The sequence below is a fragment of the Chelonia mydas genome, chromosome 6, assembly GCF_015237465.2.
Source record: "Chelonia mydas isolate rCheMyd1 chromosome 6, rCheMyd1.pri.v2, whole genome shotgun sequence".
Lineage (NCBI taxonomy): Eukaryota > Metazoa > Chordata > Testudines > Cheloniidae > Chelonia > Chelonia mydas.
Genome location: NC_051246.2, coordinates 26597058 through 26620669, shown reverse-complemented (window position 1 = coordinate 26620669; position 23612 = coordinate 26597058). Strand labels below are relative to the sequence as shown.

The window sequence follows — 23612 nt, the reverse complement described above, 5'->3', positions numbered from 1 at the left end:
TCTGAGGCTTATACTCTGGTGTATTTGTTTTGCCATCCTCTCTTTTCAAGAATCTAAATTTCTAGTGAAATATGGAAGCATTAATTTTCCAATGCATATGCATATTTGAGTTCTGTGGAAATCACTGAAGTATCCAATTATACCCTGGAGAATTTACCTCCAGAATTTACACTGATAAATATTAGTGAGCACAGTTTAACCATGGGGAGATCAGCTGTACCCCAGGATCTGGCCCGAAGTATGGAATTCATATTAGAGCGCTCTGGAAACCAATCCAGTACTTAATAACATGTAGTTCCTATGAGTCCCCAGCAAACTATAGGAATCTGTCTCTGATTAATTGGCAAGCACACATGAAGGCCAGTTCTAGAGACACTTACGACACAGTTCTGGGGTTCTCCAGTTCAGAGGTTGTCCATTGGCATGGGTGCACTGCCGGGAGTATTCACCAAAGGTGTTACAAATACAGAAGGCATTCTTAGACTGGTCACAGCGGCACAGGTCGTGTTCACAAGACCTAATGTAGTCGCTAACCTCAACTAGAGCATTACATTCTGAAAATGCAGGGCCAGTCAATACTTTACGGCAAATGTCATCCTAGAGAGAAAACAAAACAGAACAATTTATTAAATCCACAAATTCCTCAAAACAGAGAGGATCAGTTTTTAATACTGTTATCAATTTGTTAAAATTATTCTTTAATGACATCTTGTATTCTCCTTCTTCTACTTCCAATCCCTTCATAGTTTTCTCCACGTGTCCCTCCTGAAACAGAAGAGAGTGGGCACATTTAAATGAAAGACACATAAATAAACAAAAAAGATCCTTACAAAATTGTCCGTGCAGTTGTTTAGGGAGGATGATGTAGGATCCTCACAGACTTCTGTTGGCCCATCCATCTTCTGCATATTTCCAAATTGCATGGCAGTCAGCTTGGCATCTGCAATAAATAATTTATTAATATTTTTTTAAATGTTTTTTAATGGAGTTGGTTCTCTTTGAATTCTTTCATGTAGACATTACATTTGGCATGTAGACAAAATTAACACTGTGACACCATAGACTCAATTTACTTTGAATGACATCATCCTTATGTCAGAAAACAATTTCAGGAACATGCAAACTGAAATTTGTATTGGAAAATGACAAACGCATTCCAGGTTAGAGGAGACATAGTTAGATAACAGAAGAGAAAGTTTTAGACAGGTTATGAATAGAAGAGACTACTGTGAGACAGAATTTAGGAGAAAAGGTGAGATTTGAATAAATTGCCTAAAAGCTTTGTAAACGAAATGGTGATACTGACAGTGGGAAAAGAGAGATGGATAGAGAGATAGAGGCCTATAGCCAGCTGATTGGGCAACTCAGGATCGAGATGTTGTGCTGATGCTTGCATGTTAATTATGGACAAAAATGTGTGAGGGTTTGCAAATATAGTTTATATATAAAATCATAGAAATATAATTTAGAGGTGACATCTTGGAGTATGTTAAAATAGAACATTCTTGACCAGAAATTGTTGTGATTGCTTTGCTTATTGTCTTTTGGCCTGTGGATGGTATTATTATTGTCTTTTGGTCTGTGGATGTATTTTTATATTTAATAATGCTTGAGAATCAGTATTTCGCCCAAATCTAACTGGCTAACAAATGAAATAAATAGACAAACGGTATACACGAATACATATATAATTCAAGTTACTGAAGACCCAAATGTGCTGATGTTCTCAGCAGATCTTTCAGCAGGATGGAAAAGAGGCCTGCTGAAGGGGTATGGCCAACAGAACACAAAAAATGGATGGGGTAGACATTGGAGCTATTAGAAACCAACAGTCTGTCATTATTTTTAATACTTACCTTTTGAAAAGAACTCATTGTAAGTTGGAATACCATTGAAGTCCCCACAAAGCCCACAGGTATTATTGGCATATTTGTCATTCAGTTCCAGCTAAAATGGTGGGGGAAAGTTGATAGATGTTAATATAGATATTCCACAATGTCTTCAAAACCAGTGAAAGCAGCTGTGCCTCCTACACCTAAATAATTTTCATCAGTGTTGCGTAAATGTTTTAGCAGACCAATTCAAACCTGGCTCATAGAATGTGGACTTCATAGAATCCAAGTTATTTATGCAGACCTAGTTTTCACTGCAATATCTGTATGATATCCAGCCTTTTTTCTATCTATTTGTTTCTTCAGAAAGAAAATCAAATCCACTGTGAAACTGAAGTCCTATGACAGTGGAATTCTACTGGGAAATAAAATTTGAGGAGGTGAGTGGCACCTAATGTAATGATGCTATTATGTTACTGAAGTGAGGGAAGTGCTTTTTCCCATTTTAAGTGGGAGGCCTGATTTCCACTAGGAACACACCACAGTTGCTTTCTGCAGGAGTGCATGAATACAAACATAGCTCTGTAATGGGAGAAATAATCAGCAGGGGGAAACAGCAGCTCCCAAACTGCTGGGGGCAAGTGTATCCAGGGACTAACCATATATCTTCATACTACCTCTCAAGATTTAGGCTTATGGTCAAATATTTAGGCAGTTTCTCTTTTGTACACCTTTACCTACTTGATTTGCATATGCCATGGCTGTCTGTATGCACGAGTGTGGAATCAGTGCGTGCAAATTGGTGCCCAAACACATTCTTAAGCCAGTCAAAAATTTGAGTCTAAATGTTTTAATAGACTGTTTCCTATTCTCTGAAGCACCTAGAACTTATTCTTACCAGGATGCTGTCATCTTCATTCCACATGAAAACCAGGCCCATTTTGGCAGTCACTTTCATATACATGCTGCTTCTCTCAGCCATGATTCCAGACTGGCTGTAAGGCAGCTGAACCCTGGAGAAAAAAAGCATCAGAGATGTTAAATATTTTCTATGCCATGCAGAAGAAGAAGAAAAGGTTGCTTGTGTTATCAGGTGTCCATGTGGGTTCTTCGACAATGCAATATTGTGGAAGAAAAAGCAGTTTAAAGAAAAGATGGGCCCAAGACACAAAAAATATGGATCTGGATCTGGATTCAAGCTTCCTCAAAGCTCAGGGGCATTTTAATCTGGTGTTTTGGTTTGGGCCCATCTCTGAAGGGAAAGAGTACTTTATAGTGTGACATCTTAACAGAAGAACGGCGAGATGGTTATATGGTTAAAGTTACATGGTTTATCAAAATACATACAAGTTTTTCCAAGAAAGTGCTGAAATATATGCCTGGTTTGAGGAAACAGCTATGTCCAGCACACACAGAGATATGTCTAAACCTACCTGTTGCCATTGACAACAACAAAGTTCTTTGCCATTTCAAAAACCACCCCATCGAGCTTCATGGTGATATGGTTGATTGTAGGAGCATTTTCCACCACGGTGCGCCTGATCTGGATGTTGAAGTCCTCATAGGCAGCATTGCAGTGGGATGCAAAGATGTAATTACAGAGCCCAGGGAAGTAAAAGATGTCCCCATCAAAAGTCTTGAAGTGGAAATTGCCCCACGTACTGCATACGCGGCCATTGTGAGCAGGGTTGAAGGCTGTGGATTGAAAACTCGTTGTAAGAATTTACTGAGAATTCCCTGACTTAACGTGAATATTATTAGATCAGTCTGCCCAAACCTTCATTTCTTTAGTTTATTCATTGCTCTGTCCCCTTCCATTTATTTTCTGTCCATTTATCAATTGTGACATAATCAATTTGTCCATCTATCCACCTACTTATTTAACCCATCTCTGTTGCTCCACCCATCTACTGTCTGCCATGTATAATGTACCAACCTATCTATATTTCTGTGTTTCTACTTATCTATCATATGTCTGCCCATCTATCTACCTATCAATCAACGCATTGTTCTGCCATCATGTCATGTTTATCCAGCTATTTGTTCCTTACAGCACTGATCGACCCATTTTTTCCCCTTAATCAGTCTGTTTCCCTGTTTATTTTAACTTTCTGATCAGTACTTCAGAAGGATGGAGGAATTTTTGAGACTATTTGCTTAACTTACATGTTATTACTGGGCTTGTTGTCAGTGGCGGGATGAAGTTCACTGTTCCAGATGGAGTACTAGTAGTAAATGCTTCAGACAAATAAGAAAAAAAAATCAGTTAGTATAGAAAGTTTATGGGTGGTAGTTGTGGGAAGAATCCACCTGCCTTAAAATTGTTTAACCAAGCAGGATTGCACCCTTATTTTGCAGTCATTCTGTTCAGAGAATGTGAGAAAGAGACATTTGCATAACAGTACGATGCAAGATAAAAGGAGTTTGGTGGCCTCAGCCTAGTCTCCACCGGTCCATATCACAAAGCCACCTCGCAGGGCTGGCCTTATCACGAGGTGAACTGAGGCGGCCACCTCAGGTGCCAGACTGCGGAGGCGGGGCGCCACTAGGACCCAGAGTGTAGAAAATTGTGTCTGCTGCTGGTGCATATGTATTCTCTCTGCTCTAGATGCACAGAGATGGTGGAGTGCTGTGCTGGAGGAAGGAAGGCACAAGAGACATAACAGACAGGCAGGAGAAAAGGTGAGAGGGAATAACAGAAAGCAGCAGGAGCTGCAGGGAGAGAGAGGAGGAGGATTAACAACAGCTTCTCAGGGAGCTTCCTGTTTCCTGCTGCTTCCCTGGACCCACTTGAGGAGAACAGGCAGTCAACTGAAGTAGTAGGAGCCAGTTAGGCCCTTAAGATGCTGATATCTTCCCTCACTCAGGCCCTGCTACCAGGCTGCTTATTTGTCTCCTTCAACTGAGTGTTGAGAGCTACTATAGCTGGCACAGAACAGCAGTCATGAGTGAAAGAAAAAAACACCCCTCTGGGGCAGCATTCAGAAATAGAAAGAAAGCAAAGGAAGCTTTTCTGTTTAAGCAGAAAGGAGCTCTCATGAGATACATAGACACAAATGTAGCACAAATGAGCCTTCTAGCCACAGTGAGGATGTGAGTGGTGAGGAGATGCCTGATCTTCCAGTTAGTCAGAGTGCAGATGACCTGGCATCTCCATCTCAAATGGATGTCACCATGCACATTCCTGAAGAAAAGCGTAGATCAGAGAAGAGTATGGTGGAGGCGCAAAAAACAGCTGCTGCTGAGTTTAGTTCCTTAAGTCTAGATGATCCAAGACTGTGGACCCACTTGAGCAGTTGCCTGAGGGACTTCCTTGTACTGCATGGGCCACAGCAAGTGAAAAACTTCATGTTCCCCAAAGACAATGAAAATAGAAGTTTCCATCCAACACATTACTGGCGTGAAATCCCCAATGGTGACAAAGTGGAGAGGCCATGGCTTATGTACTCAAAAACCCAGAATGCTGCATACTGTTTTTGTTGCAAACTCTTCCAGCCTAATGTTCCAGCCACATTGGGTTCTACAGGAACAAAGGACTGGAAAAGTCTGGTTAGAAATCTGGCATGCCATGAGAAGGCAGTAAATCACCAGAGAACATTCCACAGGTGGAAAGAGCTTGAGATGAGACTAAGGTTAAAGGCCACCATAGATGATCAGCATCAAGAGAAGATTGCATCAAAGTCCCTTTACTGGCAAAATGTTCTGAAAAGGCTCATTGCCATTGTGAGAGTGCTTGGTACCCAAAACCTAGCACTGCGTGGCACTTCAGATCAGCTGTATGTGCCAAACAATGGAAACTTCCCTAAAATTGTGAAGCTGATGGCCGAGTTTGATGCTGTACTCCAGGAGCATCTAAGAAGAGTCACCACCCAAGAAATGTACGCACACCACTACCTTGGAAAAACAATTCAAAATAAGATCATACAGTTACTGGCAACAAAAGTCAAACAGAAGATTGTGGCAGATCTGAAGTCAGCAAGATATTACTCTGTTATTCTGGACTGCACATCTGACATCGGCCATACGGAACAAATGACTTTAATGGTGTGTTTTGTAACAACAACAGAACCTAGTGAAAATGTCCCTGCAATGGTGACTGTCAGAGAGCATTTTCTAGAATTTATTGACATTGATGATACTACAGGAGCTGGTATGACAAATGTGCTTCTTAAAAAGCTGGAAGATACGGGAATTGCGATAGCTTACATGAGAGGTCAGGGCTACGATAATGGTGCCAACATGAGAGGAAAGAACAGAGGAGTGCAGACATGGATCCGAGAGTTAAACCCTCAAGCTTTTTTTTGTCCCATGCAGTTCTCATTTATTGAACTCGGTGGTCAGTGATACAGCATCAGTTTCTAGTGAGGCTGCTGAATTTTTTAATGTAATTCAAAGCATCTATGTATTTTTCTTTGCATCAACTCATCGATGGCAAATTTTGAAGCAACATCTGGGAACATCCTCTCTGACACGGAAGCACTGAGTGCCACACGACGGGAAAGTCGAGTGGAGGCGATAAAGCCTATCAAACACCAAATTGGGAAGATAGACGATGCCATAGTTGTCATTATGGAGGATAATGCTATGACAGGAACTGTCGTGGGAGAACAGTGGCAGAGGGAAATGGAATCAGCAGAAACATACATAACTTCAAATTTCTATGTGGCTTAGTGTTGTGGCATACTGTTTGAAATAAATGTTGTAAGCAAGAGATTCCAAGGTGTTGACCTTGATATATCTGGAACAATGGAACAACTGGACAAAGCAAAATCATACCTACAGTCTTACCAGTCAGATGAGGGATTTCAAAACGTTCTGAAGAGTGCACAGAAGTTGGTAGAGGAACTTGACACTGAAACTATTTTTCCCACCCATTCAAGAATACAGGAGTCACCGAAGAAGACATTTTGATTACGAGGCATGGGATAATCCCATAAGAGACCCCAAACAAAAATTCCAAGTTGAATTCTTTAACCAGGTGCTAGATTGTGCAATACAGTCAGTTCAAGAACGTTTCATGCAGCTCAAGGAACATAGCAGTATATTTGGGATGTTGTATGATATTCCCAAACTCCTCACTATACCTGAAGAAGACCTACACCAGCAATGCAGGGCACTAGAGACAGTGTTGACATGTGATAACATGTACAATATTGATGCAAGTGATTTAGGTGATGAACTGAAAGCCCTTTCAAGATACATTTCAGCAGGATCAACTCCAAAGGCTGTTCTGGAATATATGTGCACAAATAAGATGACCACCCTCTTTCCAAATGCTTTTGTTGCTCTGCACATGCTTCTAACGCTTCCTGTAACAGTTGCCAGTGGAGAACACAGTTTCTCCAAACTGAAGTTAATAAAAACACATCTATGCTCCACAATGACATAGGACAGGCTGGTTGGCCTTGCAACCATCTTAATAGAGCATGAGCTGGCCCAGACTGTGGACCTTCAAGAAGCAGTTCAAATCTTTGCAACCAAGAAGGCATGAAAATCACCACTTTGATTATTCAAACAGATAAAAACCCCAGTGTTTACTATGCAGACAAGAAAAGTTACATTTGTGTTCAGGCGTTTGAAAGCTAGGTGTTAAAATTTTTGAACAAGGCATTTTAAGTTGTTAGTTCTCCTTTATTGGGGTAGGTAGCAGAGCAGTACAATGAGAGGAGTAGAACAGGAAGAAGGCAGAATTGAGACCTTTCAAAGTTTTGGCCCAAACGAGGGGGCATGGGGGTGTCATTTGAGCTCCCCGTCTCAGGTGCCAAAATGTTGTGGGCTGGCCCTGGCCACCTGTCAGGTTATCGTTATCCAGTAGAAATAACTTTCTCTGCCCAGAAGAGGCCCTGGGCCAGAATAGCAAAGAATCAGTGCTGAGGTGCAGAACTCTCAGTGAAAGCTTGTACAATTCTTGCCTGCTCTATTTTATGCCTGGCTTAATTTGCTACCTGGCCTTACTGAAAATGATTATATGTACACTTGTCAGTGTTTAGAGAATGGTAAACAAGAAAGAGAAAATTTACATGAGCACAAAGGATTATGGGAACATTTATCAAGAAGTGGCAACAATTATGATATATGAATAGGAGCAATTCTGCAAGTAATTACTCATGCAAGTAATCTTTACATTTAATAGGACTCCTCACATGAGTAAGGGCTTTTGGGATTAGTTCTAATTAATGTAACATTATCATAATAACAAAGCATACAAAATAATGAATGACAGAGAGAAGGTAGATCAGGTACTTCAGTTCACCCTGTCTGATTATACAAAAAAACAAGGGACGAATCAATATAAATTGGCAAATATAAGTGGCAAATTTGAAACTCAGATGAAAAGTGGCAAATTCAACAACACACAGTTAGGCGGGGGAACTCATTACCACAATATCGCTGAATCCAAGAGCTTATATGGATCACAAGAATAACTAGAGTTATAATAACAGATAGTAACAGACATATAAATAATTTGAAAAGGATATAAACCCTCATGTTTCAGAGCTTGAGACCACCTCTAACTATTGGGAGTGAGGAGGAAAACTTTCTTTGGGTGCAGGTTACCCCATGACTGTCTATTGCAGGGTTTCTTGCACCTTCCTCTGAAGCATCTGGTACTGGAGAGTGTGATTAACAGGATTCTGGAATTGATGGACCATGGGTCTGATCAAGTATAGGGTAATTTTTACATTTATGATTACATAAAAATGTAGGATTTTACAACAATCCTAGTGGAAAACTCACCAAAAATAAAATGTTTTAAAACATTTTAAACTGATAGTGAAATCACGAAATTTCAAGAGATGGATAGTTATTATTTTGTTTTGACCTTCAAAGCTATCTTCATCCAAATGTTGTTAATTGTATTGGCTTGAGGCAAGATGATTAAATTAGTCCAGTTAAGGCACAAACATTAAATATTTAATGGAAATGGTACAAAAATAAAAAGACACAAAGAAATCTCATTTAAATGCAACCATTTAGAAGGATTGCAAAGTAAAAGAAATAAAACTTTAAAATATATCAGTATAGAGCCAATTAAATTAGACTTTTTCTTTTCTTTTCTTTTCTCAGAGCAAAATGAAACGTGAATGGGTTCTTACCTTGTTGGGCACAGCAGACACCTAACATAAAGGCCCATATGGAGACCCATATCCCCTGGCCAAACCCCATCCTGAGTGGAGTTTGGCACAAGGATACTGAGTCAGATGTTGGTCAGGAGAAGTAGTTCACCTGCACTGTCTGGGTCTTATATAGCAGGAAACTTTGGCTTTGCTCCCAGATTGTTTCACATGGACTGAGAAGGTGGGGTTTGGGGGATTTTAGCAGATGCATAGGTAAACAGAGGATGCTCTTTTTTTCTCAGGGACTGACCAAGCATGTTTGCATTTTGGGAGGAGTATATTTTTCTAAAGGTTCTGTCTAATAAAGGACATAACATGAATGGCAGTAGAACAATTCCTGTCCCATTAACAGCAAATCCTGAAAAAATAGTCAAAGATCTTTTGAGTCCCTTGGTGGTTTTTTGAATGAGAGGCAGGTCACCTTATAAGTTTCTAGTTACTGTAAATGATACCAGTTTCCTCTCTGGTGAAAACCAGTTCTTCCTTAGCCCTCAAGAGGATGCAACATTTCAGCATGGGGGACCCTCCTTGCTTTAGAAACAATTTGGTGCCTCATGATGTGGATATTCTTTTTTGTGATATGAAAAGACCTATAGCCCTAAAGGACAGGGACTCTGTGAGCACATACAGTGAGAACTTCTCCATGCTGCATAGACAACAAGCATTATGCACCTTCCTGGGGAGATTCAAGCTGTTTTTATCCATGCTTTATCCTGATTATATTGAAGATTGGTCCAAACCCTGCACTCTGGATCCAAACACTCTTCAGATTTTCCAGTTGTGTGCATCTAGATGTATCTTCCAGGCTTCCAGAGCCCATCAAAGGCTGATTTCTGCTGCCAAGATTTGAAAGTAGAAATTAAGTCTGAATCTGCTCTCACCTACTCCAGTCTGAATCAGGAGTAATTCCACTGAACTCAAGCAGCCTAACACCAGTTTAAGGGAAAGGAGAACCAGGGTGATTATGTTTGTGGGATTCAATCTCAAATGTGTTACTCCAGTTTTACTCCAGCTTAACTCCTTTCACATCATTGGAATTAAAACAGCTAAAAGTGGTGCAACAGAGTGTTGACTGTGGCCCTGTATGTTCTGTGTTAATAGAAATCTGTCAGGACCTGTTAATGTATAGATCACGGATGTGGACCTGTGAATCTTTTCCACAATTGTTACCTCCAATATTAATAATTTATCATTTAAAAATGTGAATTAATTTATATTTAAAGAGACAACACCAACATTTCTGGGCTCCTGCTTTGTGCCTTTTAAATCTTCCATTTTAAAATTTACTCCTTTTATTTAGGGGGAAAAACCCATCAAACTTCAAATTTAGGGCTTTGGCAGTCTTTAAAACCCTGTTTTAAAGGCAAAAGCCAACGTGCAAAAGCCTGCCCATTGTGTTGTTCAGGATCACAGATATGGTTATACACCTGACAGGTGTAACATAAACATTGCAACAGTTATCTGTAGTATCTGTTTGCTCTGTTTTTATGAGCCTGCAGAGGAGTGTATTTGATGATATTCCTGCTCTGAGAGCATATTCAAGCTTGATTCTTATCATTTTCAATCTCCTGCTAGTTTGTAAGAATGGAGCTGGCAGACCGAGCCAGGAGTCAACACCATGTACCCACTCTTTCCATGTGCATGCATGTGTTTGTGCGTTCATTGTGTGGGATGGGGTGGGAGGCCTATTGCACCGAAGAGAGAGTGCGCAGGGGAGGGGGGCGCAGCTGAAAGATCACATGTGTGATGTGTTTAAGGGGAGAGGAGAAGTCACAAGGGTGTGTCTAGCTTGCAGGTGGCTGGAGGAAAAACATGCAGATGAGGGTGTATGGAAGTGGAGAGAAGACAGGTAAACTGTAGGAGAGAGGAAGTTTCCAGGAGAACTATTGTCTCAGCGTGTCTGGAGGAACTCAAACTGGTGACCTCTCACAGGCCAGTCTGGAGCCTTTCTGCCTGACCATTTGGGATATTGATTCGATGTAATTTCTTACAACTGAGATAGTCAAAGGAGTCTAAGGAAGTTAGGGGCTGAATTTCAGTGGGAAGTGGGCATCTAATTCTCTTAGGCTTTTTTCAAAATCTCTGCTTACAGTTATAAATGAAAACACATTCTCCCTAATCATAATGCTGTCAGTTATAACACTCTGCATGTTACTGCATTGCACCTTGTCTCCCTTTTACATTTCATTAAGTGCTATTAGTACAACTGTTTTTAATAACAGTCCCATGTAATGTTGAGAACACAGGTTCCTAATGGAGGTACTTAATGGAATATTTTATTACACTTTCAAACTTTATTCTAATAGATTTTTGGACTGAATTCCAGATGGTGGCCAAATGCGCAAGTGTTAGTCATAAGATCAATATGCTAGCCTTTCTATTATACCACGCACGGTATATGATCCCTATCGAGACATCCAGGATGTCTGATGAAATCACATCTGAAGAGTTGGTAATAAGTTGTTTACATCTTCATGGTTCAGAAGCCCTGGAAAATGGAATAAAGAAAAGAAAAAAAACTGGACTTCCTGCCCATAGGACATTAATTTACTCTGTGCCAGTACCTGTAATTAATGTCAATACATCTGTATGTGGAGAAGGCAAATACCATCTAATTTTTGTGTCAGCTCAAACCGGTTAAATGTTTTAGATAAATATACTTTAGGCTTGTTTAGATATTTGAACAAGATATCTACGGTATGTCAAATTGGGCATCCTGCTCCTGGGGTACATGTAGTTCTAGTTAATCTATCGTGTTCCACCGTGTGCTCAGAAGTGGCAGAGCTGGCATTTCTGTTTGCCCCCTTCCATGTTGGTGCCCCATGCAACTTCTGATATGATCGGTTTCTAGGGCCAGTCCTGTGTCTGATTGATTCTCCACTTGTGCAGTGATTGGTACAGTTACAAAGTGGACCAGATGCACCACTACATTACATCAGTTTTAAGACACTATCGTTCCGCTGAATTCAATGGAATTACAACTGGCTAAAAGTGGAAGGACATAGTGGTGAATCAGACCTAGGGAGTGTGAAGCGGATGTAAAAGCTGCCACCCACGTATAAATTCTAACTAGGGCAGTGTTTTACAGCTGCTTTGCCTGGCTGTAAATGACTACACGAGGTACGTGGCTGCAGAGAATCAGGATCATTGTTCTGCAATTAGATGTTTAGGGCCAAACTGTACTCACAATGGTGTAAATATGGAGTAAGTCCACTGACTTCAGAGCAAGAACAGAATTTTCAATTTACTCAGACACACATAGAAAATAGCTCTAGGCACTTCAGTGCACACGCCAGCTGTGGCTCTATCTGGCCTATAGTTGAGGCTGAAATCAAACGATGCCTCTTTGGTCTCTTGTGGCAACATGGCCAGGAGTCAGGACTCCTTCTTGGGGCCAATCTAGTGATCAGTGTATGCTAGGAAATGCAAGCACGACTTCCCATAGTTAAGCATGAAACCCTATTTTTATACCCTGGGAGACAATTTGTGTTCAAATCATAGCATGTAAAAAAAAAAAAATTATCCTAACAAAATGGATTCTGCCAGTGCTTCATGGAGCACAGGGTTCCAGACATTGATGCCCTGTTGGGATAAGAGTCAAAGAATAAGAAAATAGTAAGAAACTATAATGGCAATATTCATGAACATAAGATTTTAATTAAGATCACAGAAATCAGTGATTCCCAAACAAACACAGATGTCACTGGGGTAGCTGAGATGCTTATTATTCAGGAAATAATGTTCAGTGCCACTAAAAGGTATTTACATTGAAGTAGCAAAAACCTTGTTTCCCTTGGGAAGAAGTGAAAAATGTGCTCAGAAGTGAGGAGATCTTAAGAAGTGAGAAGATGAAACAGGCAATAGGGCAAGATTCTGCCCTGCCCTACACCCTGTCTAGTCATTTATGGTGCTGCTGAGTATATGTAAAGTGGGATAAAATGCCATGAAATAAGAGTGATAATGACTTACACACACTTTGCACAGTCATTTTGCTTGGTGTAAATGACAATGCAAGATGCAGGCTAGTGGAGAATCTGGCCCAATGACTTGGCAAAGGAGCAAAAGAGTGGCAAAACCTAAACTTAAAAAAGTAAAGAATGCTGGCTGTAGGGCTCACTGTGTCAGCACTAGACAGAACAGTCACAAGGGCCCATTCTCTCATTTACACTAGTTTTGCACCAGTGTAAATGAGAGCAGCATCAGGCCCATACTCTTCTATGGGATTCATCTATTACTTTAAACCCTTGTAGACAGATCTTGTCTTAGTGGGTGGGGAAGGGGTGGTGGGGACACAGAGAGCCCTTCCCTCACTGAGCAGGAGATAGCCAAAATCCCACTGGGTGCACTCTAAGCTCAGATGGGAAAGGACATGGATGAGAACGGTGTTAACAATACTAGGTACCCCAATAGGATTGGGTCTGGCTTCCTTCCACCACAGCTTGTCATTTGGGGATGATGCTGGGCAGAACATTAATATCTTGTGGTCCGCTTTTCTTTTCAGCACCTCCTCTTCAGCTCTGGCTCTTCATTACTCTTCGTGGCTAAATGAATGCACATTAATCTTTAGTGTGCTCTTTTACGGTGCACTGTATTGTTTGGTTTCACTAAATTGCTGCACATTAGTCTCTGCATAAGCGGGTGTATTAAAAATAAAGTGCTCAGGTATGTTACCTTGTAAATGCCAGCTCAAAATGTCACCAGCTATGAAGTGCCTTTGGCTGATTTAAGAAGAAATCTTTGCTCTCCCATAAAATAATGACATCCAAGTAAAATTCCAATGTCCACCCTACCCAGTTGTGTAGACCTTTGTTTCCAGTCTCCTCTGCAATGAGGAATCAGAAACCTGTTACTCATGGTTGAGGGGAGTGGAGAAATTTCAGTTCATTACATCTGATGGAAACTGAAACGCAAAAACTGTCAGGCTGTAAGAGTTGACTGATTGTAACGGCCTCAAATCAACTAAAGAGTCTGCAGCAAAACAAAAGTTTATCAGCCAAATGGATAGTTACTTAAATTGATGTTTGTAGGTTAAAGAATAAATTATCTTAGATTCTCAAAGATGCTCAGATACCATGGGGAGGAGGGCCATACGGCGTCTTCATAAATATGGTATAATAAATTACCAAGGAAAAAACCCTGAAAACGGGGTTGAAAGTGTTTTAGTAACAGAAGTTTACTTTGTTTTTTTACAACACCTTATCTTGCTTATAATTAAGAGGTACTCAGTTTGAATCCCTCTCTTAGGGGCTGCTTTCCAGTATTACTGCCGGCAGTGAAACTGAAATATGTGGTTTGCATAAGGGAATGTTACTTGTTCAGCCAGGTGATGATAACTTTTCCTTTTTCTTCCTTCTACTTTCCATTTTTCTCATTTTAATGTTTCAAGAAACCTAGAGCCTTAGAGTGAGATTCTCATCGTCAAAATAATGTAAAATTAGTTTGGGCCAGGTCACTGGTAGGTGTAAATTAGCATGGCTCCATTGAAGCCAATGGAGCTGAGTCCAGATTTTTTTGAACTTTAAAATCTAAACATAACCTCTAAAACCTACAATAATAGATATTGGTAATTAACATTGGCGTGTAGAACAGTAAATATAACATTATCTGTTGTTATCTGATCAGTAGTTCCAGTGCCTGGCATACTATCTCCTACTTGATTCAACTGTATTTTTTTCTCTTTATGCTGAAAACATACAAGATAAAAGACACCGATTATACTAACTTAATAAAAAAGTTCAAAAGTCACCTCAGGTGTTTATATCACCTTTAAAACCATGTATATCATAACTACTTCACTCAGACAATCATATGTAAATAGAATGGATAAAGGCCCATTAATGTCAAGCCCTCTCAAATGTAAAAATTTGAATAAATGGGGCTTGGATTCAAACCAATCCTTACTCTTAGTTTACATTTCACAAAATCAAAACAGCTCCAGTTGTGACCATCTTCTATTTTTCTGAACTTGCAGATGCTTAAGGGAATTGATTTAAAATGGGATCTGAGTTCAATCCAGTTGAATTAGCAACACCCAAACCAGTCATTTAAATTTTGCAAAATCAAACCACATCAAAGTTATGTTTCTTTCTTATCCTCAGTGTTTGGTGGGTTCTTAGTGAACGTTGCAGTGTGTTTGATCATGGAGGGAGAAGAGGGGAGTTGCTGCCCAAATGCTGTGAAAATCATTGGGCTCCCAGGACTTACTGCCAGCCACAAATCAGCTGCTGTTTCTTACAGTGCTTTTTGAAAAAAACATGTCATCATTTTGTAAAGAGAAAATTAGAAATTGCCATGCTATGGTCGGCAAATCCACAAAAAAAGTCAAAAGGTCTTTTCTGAGGTTTTTCATTAGGGATGTTAACTACTATTAGCCCAAGTATTGCCTGGACTCTCCAACTTTGTTTGCACTGAATAAGGTGTCCCAAGCATACAGAGATGAGCAATTCATGGTCCACCCTTGAATACTTCCTCATTGTAATTAAAACTGTAAATCTCAAACAAATATACACCCTTATTTAAAATAAAACTATTGACATAAACCATAATGAAACATTTATATGTGATACTGACACATTCACTGCTAACGTATGACAGTAAATCTGATACAATTATTCATTGTAAAGAAATTATCCAACAAATGTAGCCCTTTTTTCTGTTTGGAAATCATTTGGTAACAGATTCTGATTTCTGTTGATATATTCAGTATTCACAAGTACTGTATTCACCAAATATTCAACTACATATATAAAAAATGAATGATATCCTATGGGTTAGATACCCTTACTCACTGTTATATGGTGATGATGGGCTATGACTGAATTCCCATTGCCAGCTAAATTGCACAAACTCACCGCAGGTCATCTGGGGTCTGTTTTCTGAAGTTAAACAGTTTGTGATATGGTGGCTGTTGAAATACATAATTGGTTGGTCTATGATAGTCACTGTGGTAGTTTCTGACAGGTAGTTTGGAGCCATTCTGCAAACTGCACAACGTAGAGAGTTTCTGTTCTCAGTCACCTGAGTATTATGATTCAACTGCTTTATATATGACATTATCTTGTAAGCTCATCTCATCTTGATAGTTCCTGTGTTCCTGGGAGGCCAGTGGGGATTCATCCCTTGTGTCTGGTCATCCTGATACATTGCTGGACATGAGCACTTGTACATCTTTGTCATATATAGTTTGTTCTTGGATTCTTTTCTAGCTCCTGCCATGAAACTAGTATATAACTAATTTAGTGAATGCTTTCTAGGTCTTTCTGTGTCTTCTGAGGATTTCAAATTCTTCTTCAGTATTTTCATGCTGCGAGGTTGCTCTGGTTAAGAAGTCAGATATGTACATCTCAGTCCCTTTCTGGTAGCATACATCTAAATTAGAGCATTGCAGCTTCAGTAGCTGATGGTGTTTGGGGTCTGCTAGCCGTGGCTTTTTAAAAAAGTGTTCGCTAGTGGCTTATGGCCACTTTATACTCAAAGGCTTTCCTGTGCTTCTGCATACTGGTTGAATTTTTCACAAGTGAGGACAATTGCAAGAAATTCCATTTCAATTTGAGCATATCTTTATTCTGTTAGGGATAATGGCCTTGACGTGAAAGCTACCTGCTGTCCCTTTTGTTGGAGTGATGCCCCAGGTCCCATATCATGGGCTCCCCACTGCATAGTTGCCTCCTCATTGGCATTGTAGTATTTTATGATGAAATAGTCAGTCACAGATCTTTGATATGTATGATAGCTACATCATGTTGAGGAAGCCATATACATACTGCATCTCCGTCCAGTACTCATCTCAGGGGTCAGTAGAAAGGTGCTTGGAAGAATTTTTGTCCAAATTGATATGGTCCAGAAGCCCATGAAAATGGATAACATGCACCATCAGGAAGTGAGCCTTTGTTTCAGCAGGGGGTAGGCAGTCACAGGGGATGAAATGTACCATTTTAGTCTGTTGGTCTACAATGGTCAAGATCACTGTGTGGATGTTAGAGCTGGGGAGTTCCACTATGAAATCCAGTGTGACAGAGGCCCGATGTCTACATGGGATATCCAGGGCACAGGGTGCCGAGGGTCTTAGTGCGAAGCGTCTTCGTGCACACACACAGGTCACGAGTCAATGAAGTGCTGGGCTTTGGCTCACATATGAGGTCACCAGAAGAAACAGAAAGTAGTGCAGAAAGACTTAAAGTGGCCAAAATGGCCTGCCAAGATGTTGTGGCAGAGATGAAGCACTTCTAGCAGGGAGCGCCCAGTGGAATGTATATCTGCCCATCAACATATGTGATCCTGGGTATTGGGGTCCTTTGAGCTGATGATGCCACTCGTCAAAGGCTGATTTAATTGTGGGCAATTCTTTATCTAATAGTTCATAATTCCATTTGTCAGGGGCGAGTTTTCTGGAGTATGTGCAGAGGTTCAGTGGCCCATGCCTCTGGGAGAGTATGGCTCCAATGGGATATCCGTTACATTGGATACATCGTCTTCCATTATGAATGCTTTGGAAGGGTCTGGATATGCTAGAACAGGAGTGGAGGTGAAAGCATCCTTGAGCTGTTTGAAGAGATGGTGCGCTTCAGGCATCCAAACATATTCGATGGCCTTGCAGAGAAGGTTAGTCATGGGCTCTATTTGTCCTGAGAAGCCTGGAACGAATTGTCAGTAAACATTCATAAAGCACAGGAAGTGCTGTAACTCCCAGGGGGACCTGCGCACTACCCAGCTGTGGATAGCATTTACTTTCTGGGGAGTTCATCTTAAGGCCCTCTGGGGTAAGAATATAACCCAAAATTTCTGGGAGGATTGGTCAAAGGTACGGTTTTCCAGTTTCCCATACTGTCTGCACTTCTGTAGTCTTAACAGGATGGAATGAATGTGGTAACAATGCTGTTCAGGGTTGTCTGAAAACATAAGCATGTCACTGAGATAGATTACTACATACTGGTCCAAGATGTCTTAAAATACGCCGTTCATGAAGTGTTGAAACATTGTGGAAGTATTAGCCAGACCACATGGCATTACTAAATATTTGAAGTGCCCAGAGCAGGTTTGAAAGGCAGTCTTCCAATCTTCTCCTGCCATAAAAGGCACTAGATTGTAAGCCCCTTAGAGGTCCAGTTTGGTAAAAATTCTGGCAGACTGCACGTGGTCTAGCCACTCTGAGATTAAGGGCAGAGGATGCCGGTTTTAGACTATCACCTGGTTTAGGGCCTGATAGTCTTTGCAGAGGTGTAGCATTCCATCTTTTTTCTTACTGAAAAGGACAAGAGTCCCTGGTGTGGAGGTGAAGTGCCAAATGAAGCCCTTGGCCAGGTTTTCCTGAATGCACACAGGACAGGCTGTCAGTTCCGGCTCAGACAATGCATAGATCTATCCATAAGGGTCCTTTGCCCAGAGTTGCAGGTATATGGGGCAGTCATAGTTCTCGAGCAGAGGTCTTATATCTGCATTTTTCTTTTCAAAAACATCTGTATAATCCTGATACTTGTGAAGGAGGTGGGGACTCAGGTTTGAGAGCAGTTCCTTTTGGCTGGCCACTGCCATCTGGGGTTCCCCTACAAATGCTGTCACTTCTGATTGGCTATAGAAGCCCAGGACCAGAGCATTGGGGCTGCCTTCATGCAGGCAGATCCTTTGGCAATAGTCACAGGGGAAACTGATCCCCTTCTCGCACCAGGAGATGCAAGGATTGTGCTGTTTTAGCCAGGTGATGCGAAGAATCAGGGGAAAGTGTGCAGAATGAATCACATTGAATTGTAGCACCTCCCAGTGTCCATTAAGTATGGCTGCTTAGGGGTACTGTTTCCTGCATCACTAGGCCAGGGACAGGAGTCACCCATCTATCATCTCTGTGAGAACGGATGTAGGCTTTAAACAGAGGGGGATCTTTAGGGCTTGAGTGGCTTCAGCATCTATGAAATTATCAGCAGCCCTGGAACTGATCAGGGCCCACTGACGGAGAATCAGCTCGGCCCATGGAACATAACTGTATTTGTACGTGGACGTGCAGGATGTACATACATGTCCTGGATCAGGTTTTCCTTGAGGGCTGGGGTGGGGGGGAGCATTATAGTATAGTGCCCTGGTTGTACCCAGGCTAGTTCTCCCCAATATAGCCTGGGTTTGTTTGTTTCTTGATTTCTTCCTGATCAAAATCTGCAACAGACAAGAGGCAAGGGCATATCCTGGCGCTCCACAATAAAAACATAAGTTATTGTGTTGGTACCATTCCTTTTCTTCCTGGGTCAATCGTTGGCAGACCAGATCAACCTGCATCCGTTGGTGGTTGGGCCTGGGGTTTTCAGCCTGGGGTATGGGTGAGGTGGTGACACAATTCCCCATCTCTCCTCTTTTTGCTCATGCAGCCAATTGTTGATATAGATAAAGAGGTCAATAAAAGCATCTAAGCTGGCCAGGGCAGTTGGACTGCCTCGTTTCACTCAGCGTTGGCTGTGAGTCTCTAGAACTGGGCAGCGTACGAGGTAGCTGGCCCTTGCCCTTGCTGGAGACTTCATAGTGTGGCTTCTGCTGAGTGAGCGTGACGAGGGTTGTCAAAAATTGCAGAAAATGCTCACAGGAAAGCATTCGTCAGTTAACCCTGGGATGTCCTGCTCTTTCAGGGCAGAGGCCCAAACCGGTACTTCTCCAGCTAGCAAGCTGATCAGTATTCCCACTCTGGCCTGGTCAGTGGGATACACCGGAGGGAAGAGCAGGAAAATGAGACTGGATTGCTTCAGGAACCCCCTGAACTTCCAGTGGTTCCCATCAAAACGTTTGGGTAGCTGTACTGAGGAACCCTATTCAGAGGGCGGTTGCCCAACCCGAGCAAGGAACATGGGCTTCTCTTCCTGGAAGCATGCTAGCTGCTCATGGAGTGTCTGATTTTCTGCTAGGAGCCGTGACTTTTGGGACCGCAGCCTATGGTTCTGGGATTGTAGCTGAGTGATCCTCTCCTGCAGCTCTGGTACCCCATGGGGTCCAGTGGGTTGTGGTAGACCCACTCCTTCCAAATCCTGCTAAGGGGCTTCCATGGAGGGGGTTGAAAGGTGGTCTGGGCAGGGGACTGGGGTGTAGGAGGTCTGGCCTAGCAGTCATGGCTGGACTGGTGTCAAGTCAAGTATGGCCAAGAGGCAGAAGTCAATGAGCAGGGACAGAGTAATTGCTAGAGCTGGGATAGATAAGCAAGAGTCAGAGTTAGACTCAGGCTGGGGTTGGAGACTGGAGATCAGACAGGGTCAGTCAGGGTGGGGTCAGAAGCTAGACATCAGTCAGCGAGGTGACAGCTGGAGTCACAGCAGGCCAGAAGTCTGTGTGGTTGCTCAGACAACTTTCTGGAGCTCCCTACGGGGTTAAATAGTGAGCATGGACCAATCAGAAGGCTGCAGCGTGCTGTTCCTCTGGACCCTCTGGGTAGGGTAGCCAACTTCCTAATCACATAAAACTGAACACTGAGTCCCCAGCCCCTTCTCAGAGGCCCTGCCCCTTCCCCGAGGCCCTGCCCCTGCTCACTACATTCCCTCTCCCTCGGTGGCTTACTCTCCCCCATCCTCGTGGGCTGGGGCAGGGGGTTGGGGTGTGGGTGGGGGTGAGGACTCTAACTGGGGGTACGGGCTCTGGGGTTAGGCTGGGGATGAGGGGTTTGGGATGCAGGAAGGGGCTTCAGGCTGGGGGGTGGAGCCAAGGGATTTGGCATGTGGGAGGGGGCTGCAGGTTGAGGTACGGGGTTGGGGTGTAGGAGGAGGTATGGGCTCTGGGCTCAGGGTGCAGGCTCTGGGGTGGGGCTGGAGATGAGGGGTTCAGAATGTGGGAAGGGGCTCTGGGATGGGGCAGGGGGTTGGGGTGCAGGAGGGGGTACGGGCTCTAGGGTGGGGGTGCGGGTCCTGGGGTGGGGCTGGGGTTGAGGTGTTTGGGATGCAGGAGGGGGCTCTGGGTTTGGGGGGGGGCTCAGGGCTGGGGCAGGGGGTTGAGGGTCAGGGATTGGGCACAGGCTTACCTCGGGCAGCTCCTGGGCAGCGGTGCAGTGGGGCTAAGGCAGGCTCCCTGCCTGTCCTGGCATCCCACTGTGCCCCGGAAGCAGCCAGCAGGTCCAGCTCCTAGGCGGGGGGGGGGACCAGGAGGCTCTGCGCACTGCTCTTGCCAGCAGGGCCCGCCCCCCAGGTCCTATGGGCTGCGGTTCCTGGCCAATGGGATTGCGGAGGGGGGAGGGGCAGCACACGGAGTCCCATGGGCCCCGCCGCCTAGGAACCAGACTTGCTGGCCACTTCCGGGGCACAGCCTGGTGTCAAGACAGGTAGGAACTAGCCTGCCTTAGACCTGCAGCACCACCAACCGGACTTTTAATGGCCCAGTTGGCAGTGCTGACCAGAGCCACCAGGGTCCCTTTTTGACTGGGTATTCTGGTCAAAAACCGGACGCCTGGCAACCCTACGTCTGGGCAGTACTTCCTGCAGCACCTAATCTCCACAGTGCTCCTTGGATATGGCTCTATGTGGCCCCCTGGTGGCAGTGTGGAAACATCAGCTGCCCCGGGCTCCTCTGACCTGGGTTCTGCTCCCATGGATCCTTACACTCTGCAGTCTGATCTCACATGGCGTTCTCAACCAGCTGTATCTATCTGGTGGTATCCAAAATGTGGCAAGGTAGCTGCTTTCCTTATACAGTAGCACTTGCCAATAGCCATCTTTGGCATCAAGTACTAAGAATATTTTTTTGCTTTTGCCAAGTCAGGAAATATTTCTTCAAAAGTAGGTATTTGTTAGTGAACTCTTTTTAGTGCTTTGTTTAAACTGCTTGGTTCTATGTAAATGCAGAGTTTGCCTAGCTTCTCAAAAGCTACCAGGCTGCTTATCCAACTTATGGCTTGGGGACTTCAGCAATGATGCCTTCTTTTTTCCATATGTTTTATTGCTCTCATTATTCCCCGCCCCCCCCTTTTAATGCAATGGGTCCTCTGCAAGGCAGATGCTGTATTGGTGAATCATTTGTAACTATTTCCAGGTGTAAGGTGCCTGGAAGATAGCTCATTCTTTTGAAAACATTTCGGTAACGTTTTAACAGCTTCACTGCAGGGAGGCCACGATACGTGGTCTGCTCCGATTATGTTTTTTTGGTTTGCTTGTGTGTCTTTTGTATGAATTGTACGTCTCAGGTTTAGCGTCGCTGTGGTTGCACATTCACTTGTTTTAGCAGCGGCTTCTGTGGTTTTCAACTATCTGAAATTTTAGGCAGTATACTTTTCCTTGCTATTCTGCTTGTAATTTACATTGTCCTAATGGTATTAGGATTGTGCCATTGTATAATTTTATTTTGGCTTTGCTGGGTTGTAATTAGACTTTCTTCTCTTGAATAATGCTGAGGAAGTCTTTGTAGCTTCGTACAATTACTGAGGCAGCTCTATTTATTTGGCACTGAGTTTCCTATTTATTTGTGTGCTGCTGCCTTGTCTTTGCCCCTGATGCTGGTCTAAGATTTACAAGCCATTTAGTTTTGCTGCTTTGCACTGCGTTAATATCATAACCATGCAAAATCTCATTCTCTGAGTCATTGCTTGGTTCCTCGATATAGTGCATTTTTTCCCTTTTTTTTTCTTATTGGCAAGCTGTGCCATAATAATTTCGCTTGCAACAATTATTGCATATGATTCTGTATGTGGGGCATTTTCCATTATCATGTTTTTCTCCACAGTATATTCATTTGCATTTCATTTCTCTTCTCTATTTTGCATTTTTGCATTTGCTTTTGCACACTTTTTGTGCATTTTTCCTTATATTTTCATGCTTTTCCTGAGCTACTTGGTGAATTATTTCTTTGCCCACGCTATTTATGCTCTGCATTTGGATGTGAGCTTGTTCACTAGCTTTGCACAGCTCTTCGTAGAGTTAGTGTGTGTTCCCTGAGCATTCTTATTTGAGCTCCTTCATCTTTCATCCCTACTGATCATATATAATAAACGAATTCATCTTTTAAGATTTGACCATCGTATGAGTTAGCTATTTTGAACAGTTTGGCAATATGCTGATTTATTGTTTCTCCAGATTCTTGATTACACTTGCTGATAAGATACCTTTCATATGACATTTTTTCTGGGTTGAAAATGCTTTTGGAGCACTTCTAGGACTTTACATGGGTCCTTTCAGTCTGATGTGGTGCGGACATGTCTAGATGCCGTTGGAGCATGTGGCAGCCTTTGCACATTACAGGTAATAGTGTGGCTATTGTTATTTTGTTTTCCTTTTTATCCCACTCCATTGCAATTTCATAGTTTTCCCACTGTGATCTAAAAAATATCCAGTTGCTAAACGTGTCCCTTTTATTTTCCTCTGCTCGGGAACAGGAATCTGGTAGGCTGTCCTGATATTGTTTTCCCTTTGTTTTTGTTTTCAGTGTTCTTAGTTTCTGATTTCACATATCTGGAGGCGCTGACTCACTTCTGATACCATGTTCAGTGCTCAAGCATAAACAGAGAGAGAGAGCCAAGACAGTACAACATTCAGGTTGTATTGTACCTCCACCTATACTGTTCTCTTCTTTCTCATCAAGCATAGTTCTCAAATTTCCTAGACATTGCCCTTATATAGTTAAGGATGTTATCACAATATCATGTCCCCTGTTGGAAAGCTATCTATTGAAACAGGAATAAGGCCCATCTACCCAGAACTTGGGTCCAGATCTGGTG

General features: G+C 42.5%; 1 protein-coding gene across 1 annotated transcript in view; it reads right to left on the bottom strand.

Moving 5' to 3' along the window:
• The window catches only part of LOC119566493 (mucin-2-like), a 63769-nt gene extending 46209 nt beyond the window's left edge, over positions 1–17560 (bottom strand). The window contains exons 1-7 of the mRNA XM_043548500.1: positions 17371–17560; positions 3999–4070; positions 3266–3527; positions 2731–2845; positions 1857–1947; positions 831–940; positions 381–597 (exon numbers count right to left, since the gene is read on the bottom strand). Coding sequence (XP_043404435.1) covers positions 381–597; positions 831–940; positions 1857–1947; positions 2731–2845; positions 3266–3527; positions 3999–4070; positions 17371–17560 — 1057 coding nt within the window. The remainder of the gene's footprint in view (positions 1–380; positions 598–830; positions 941–1856; positions 1948–2730; positions 2846–3265; positions 3528–3998; positions 4071–17370) is intronic.
• Between the last annotated feature and the right edge of the window lie 6052 nt (positions 17561–23612).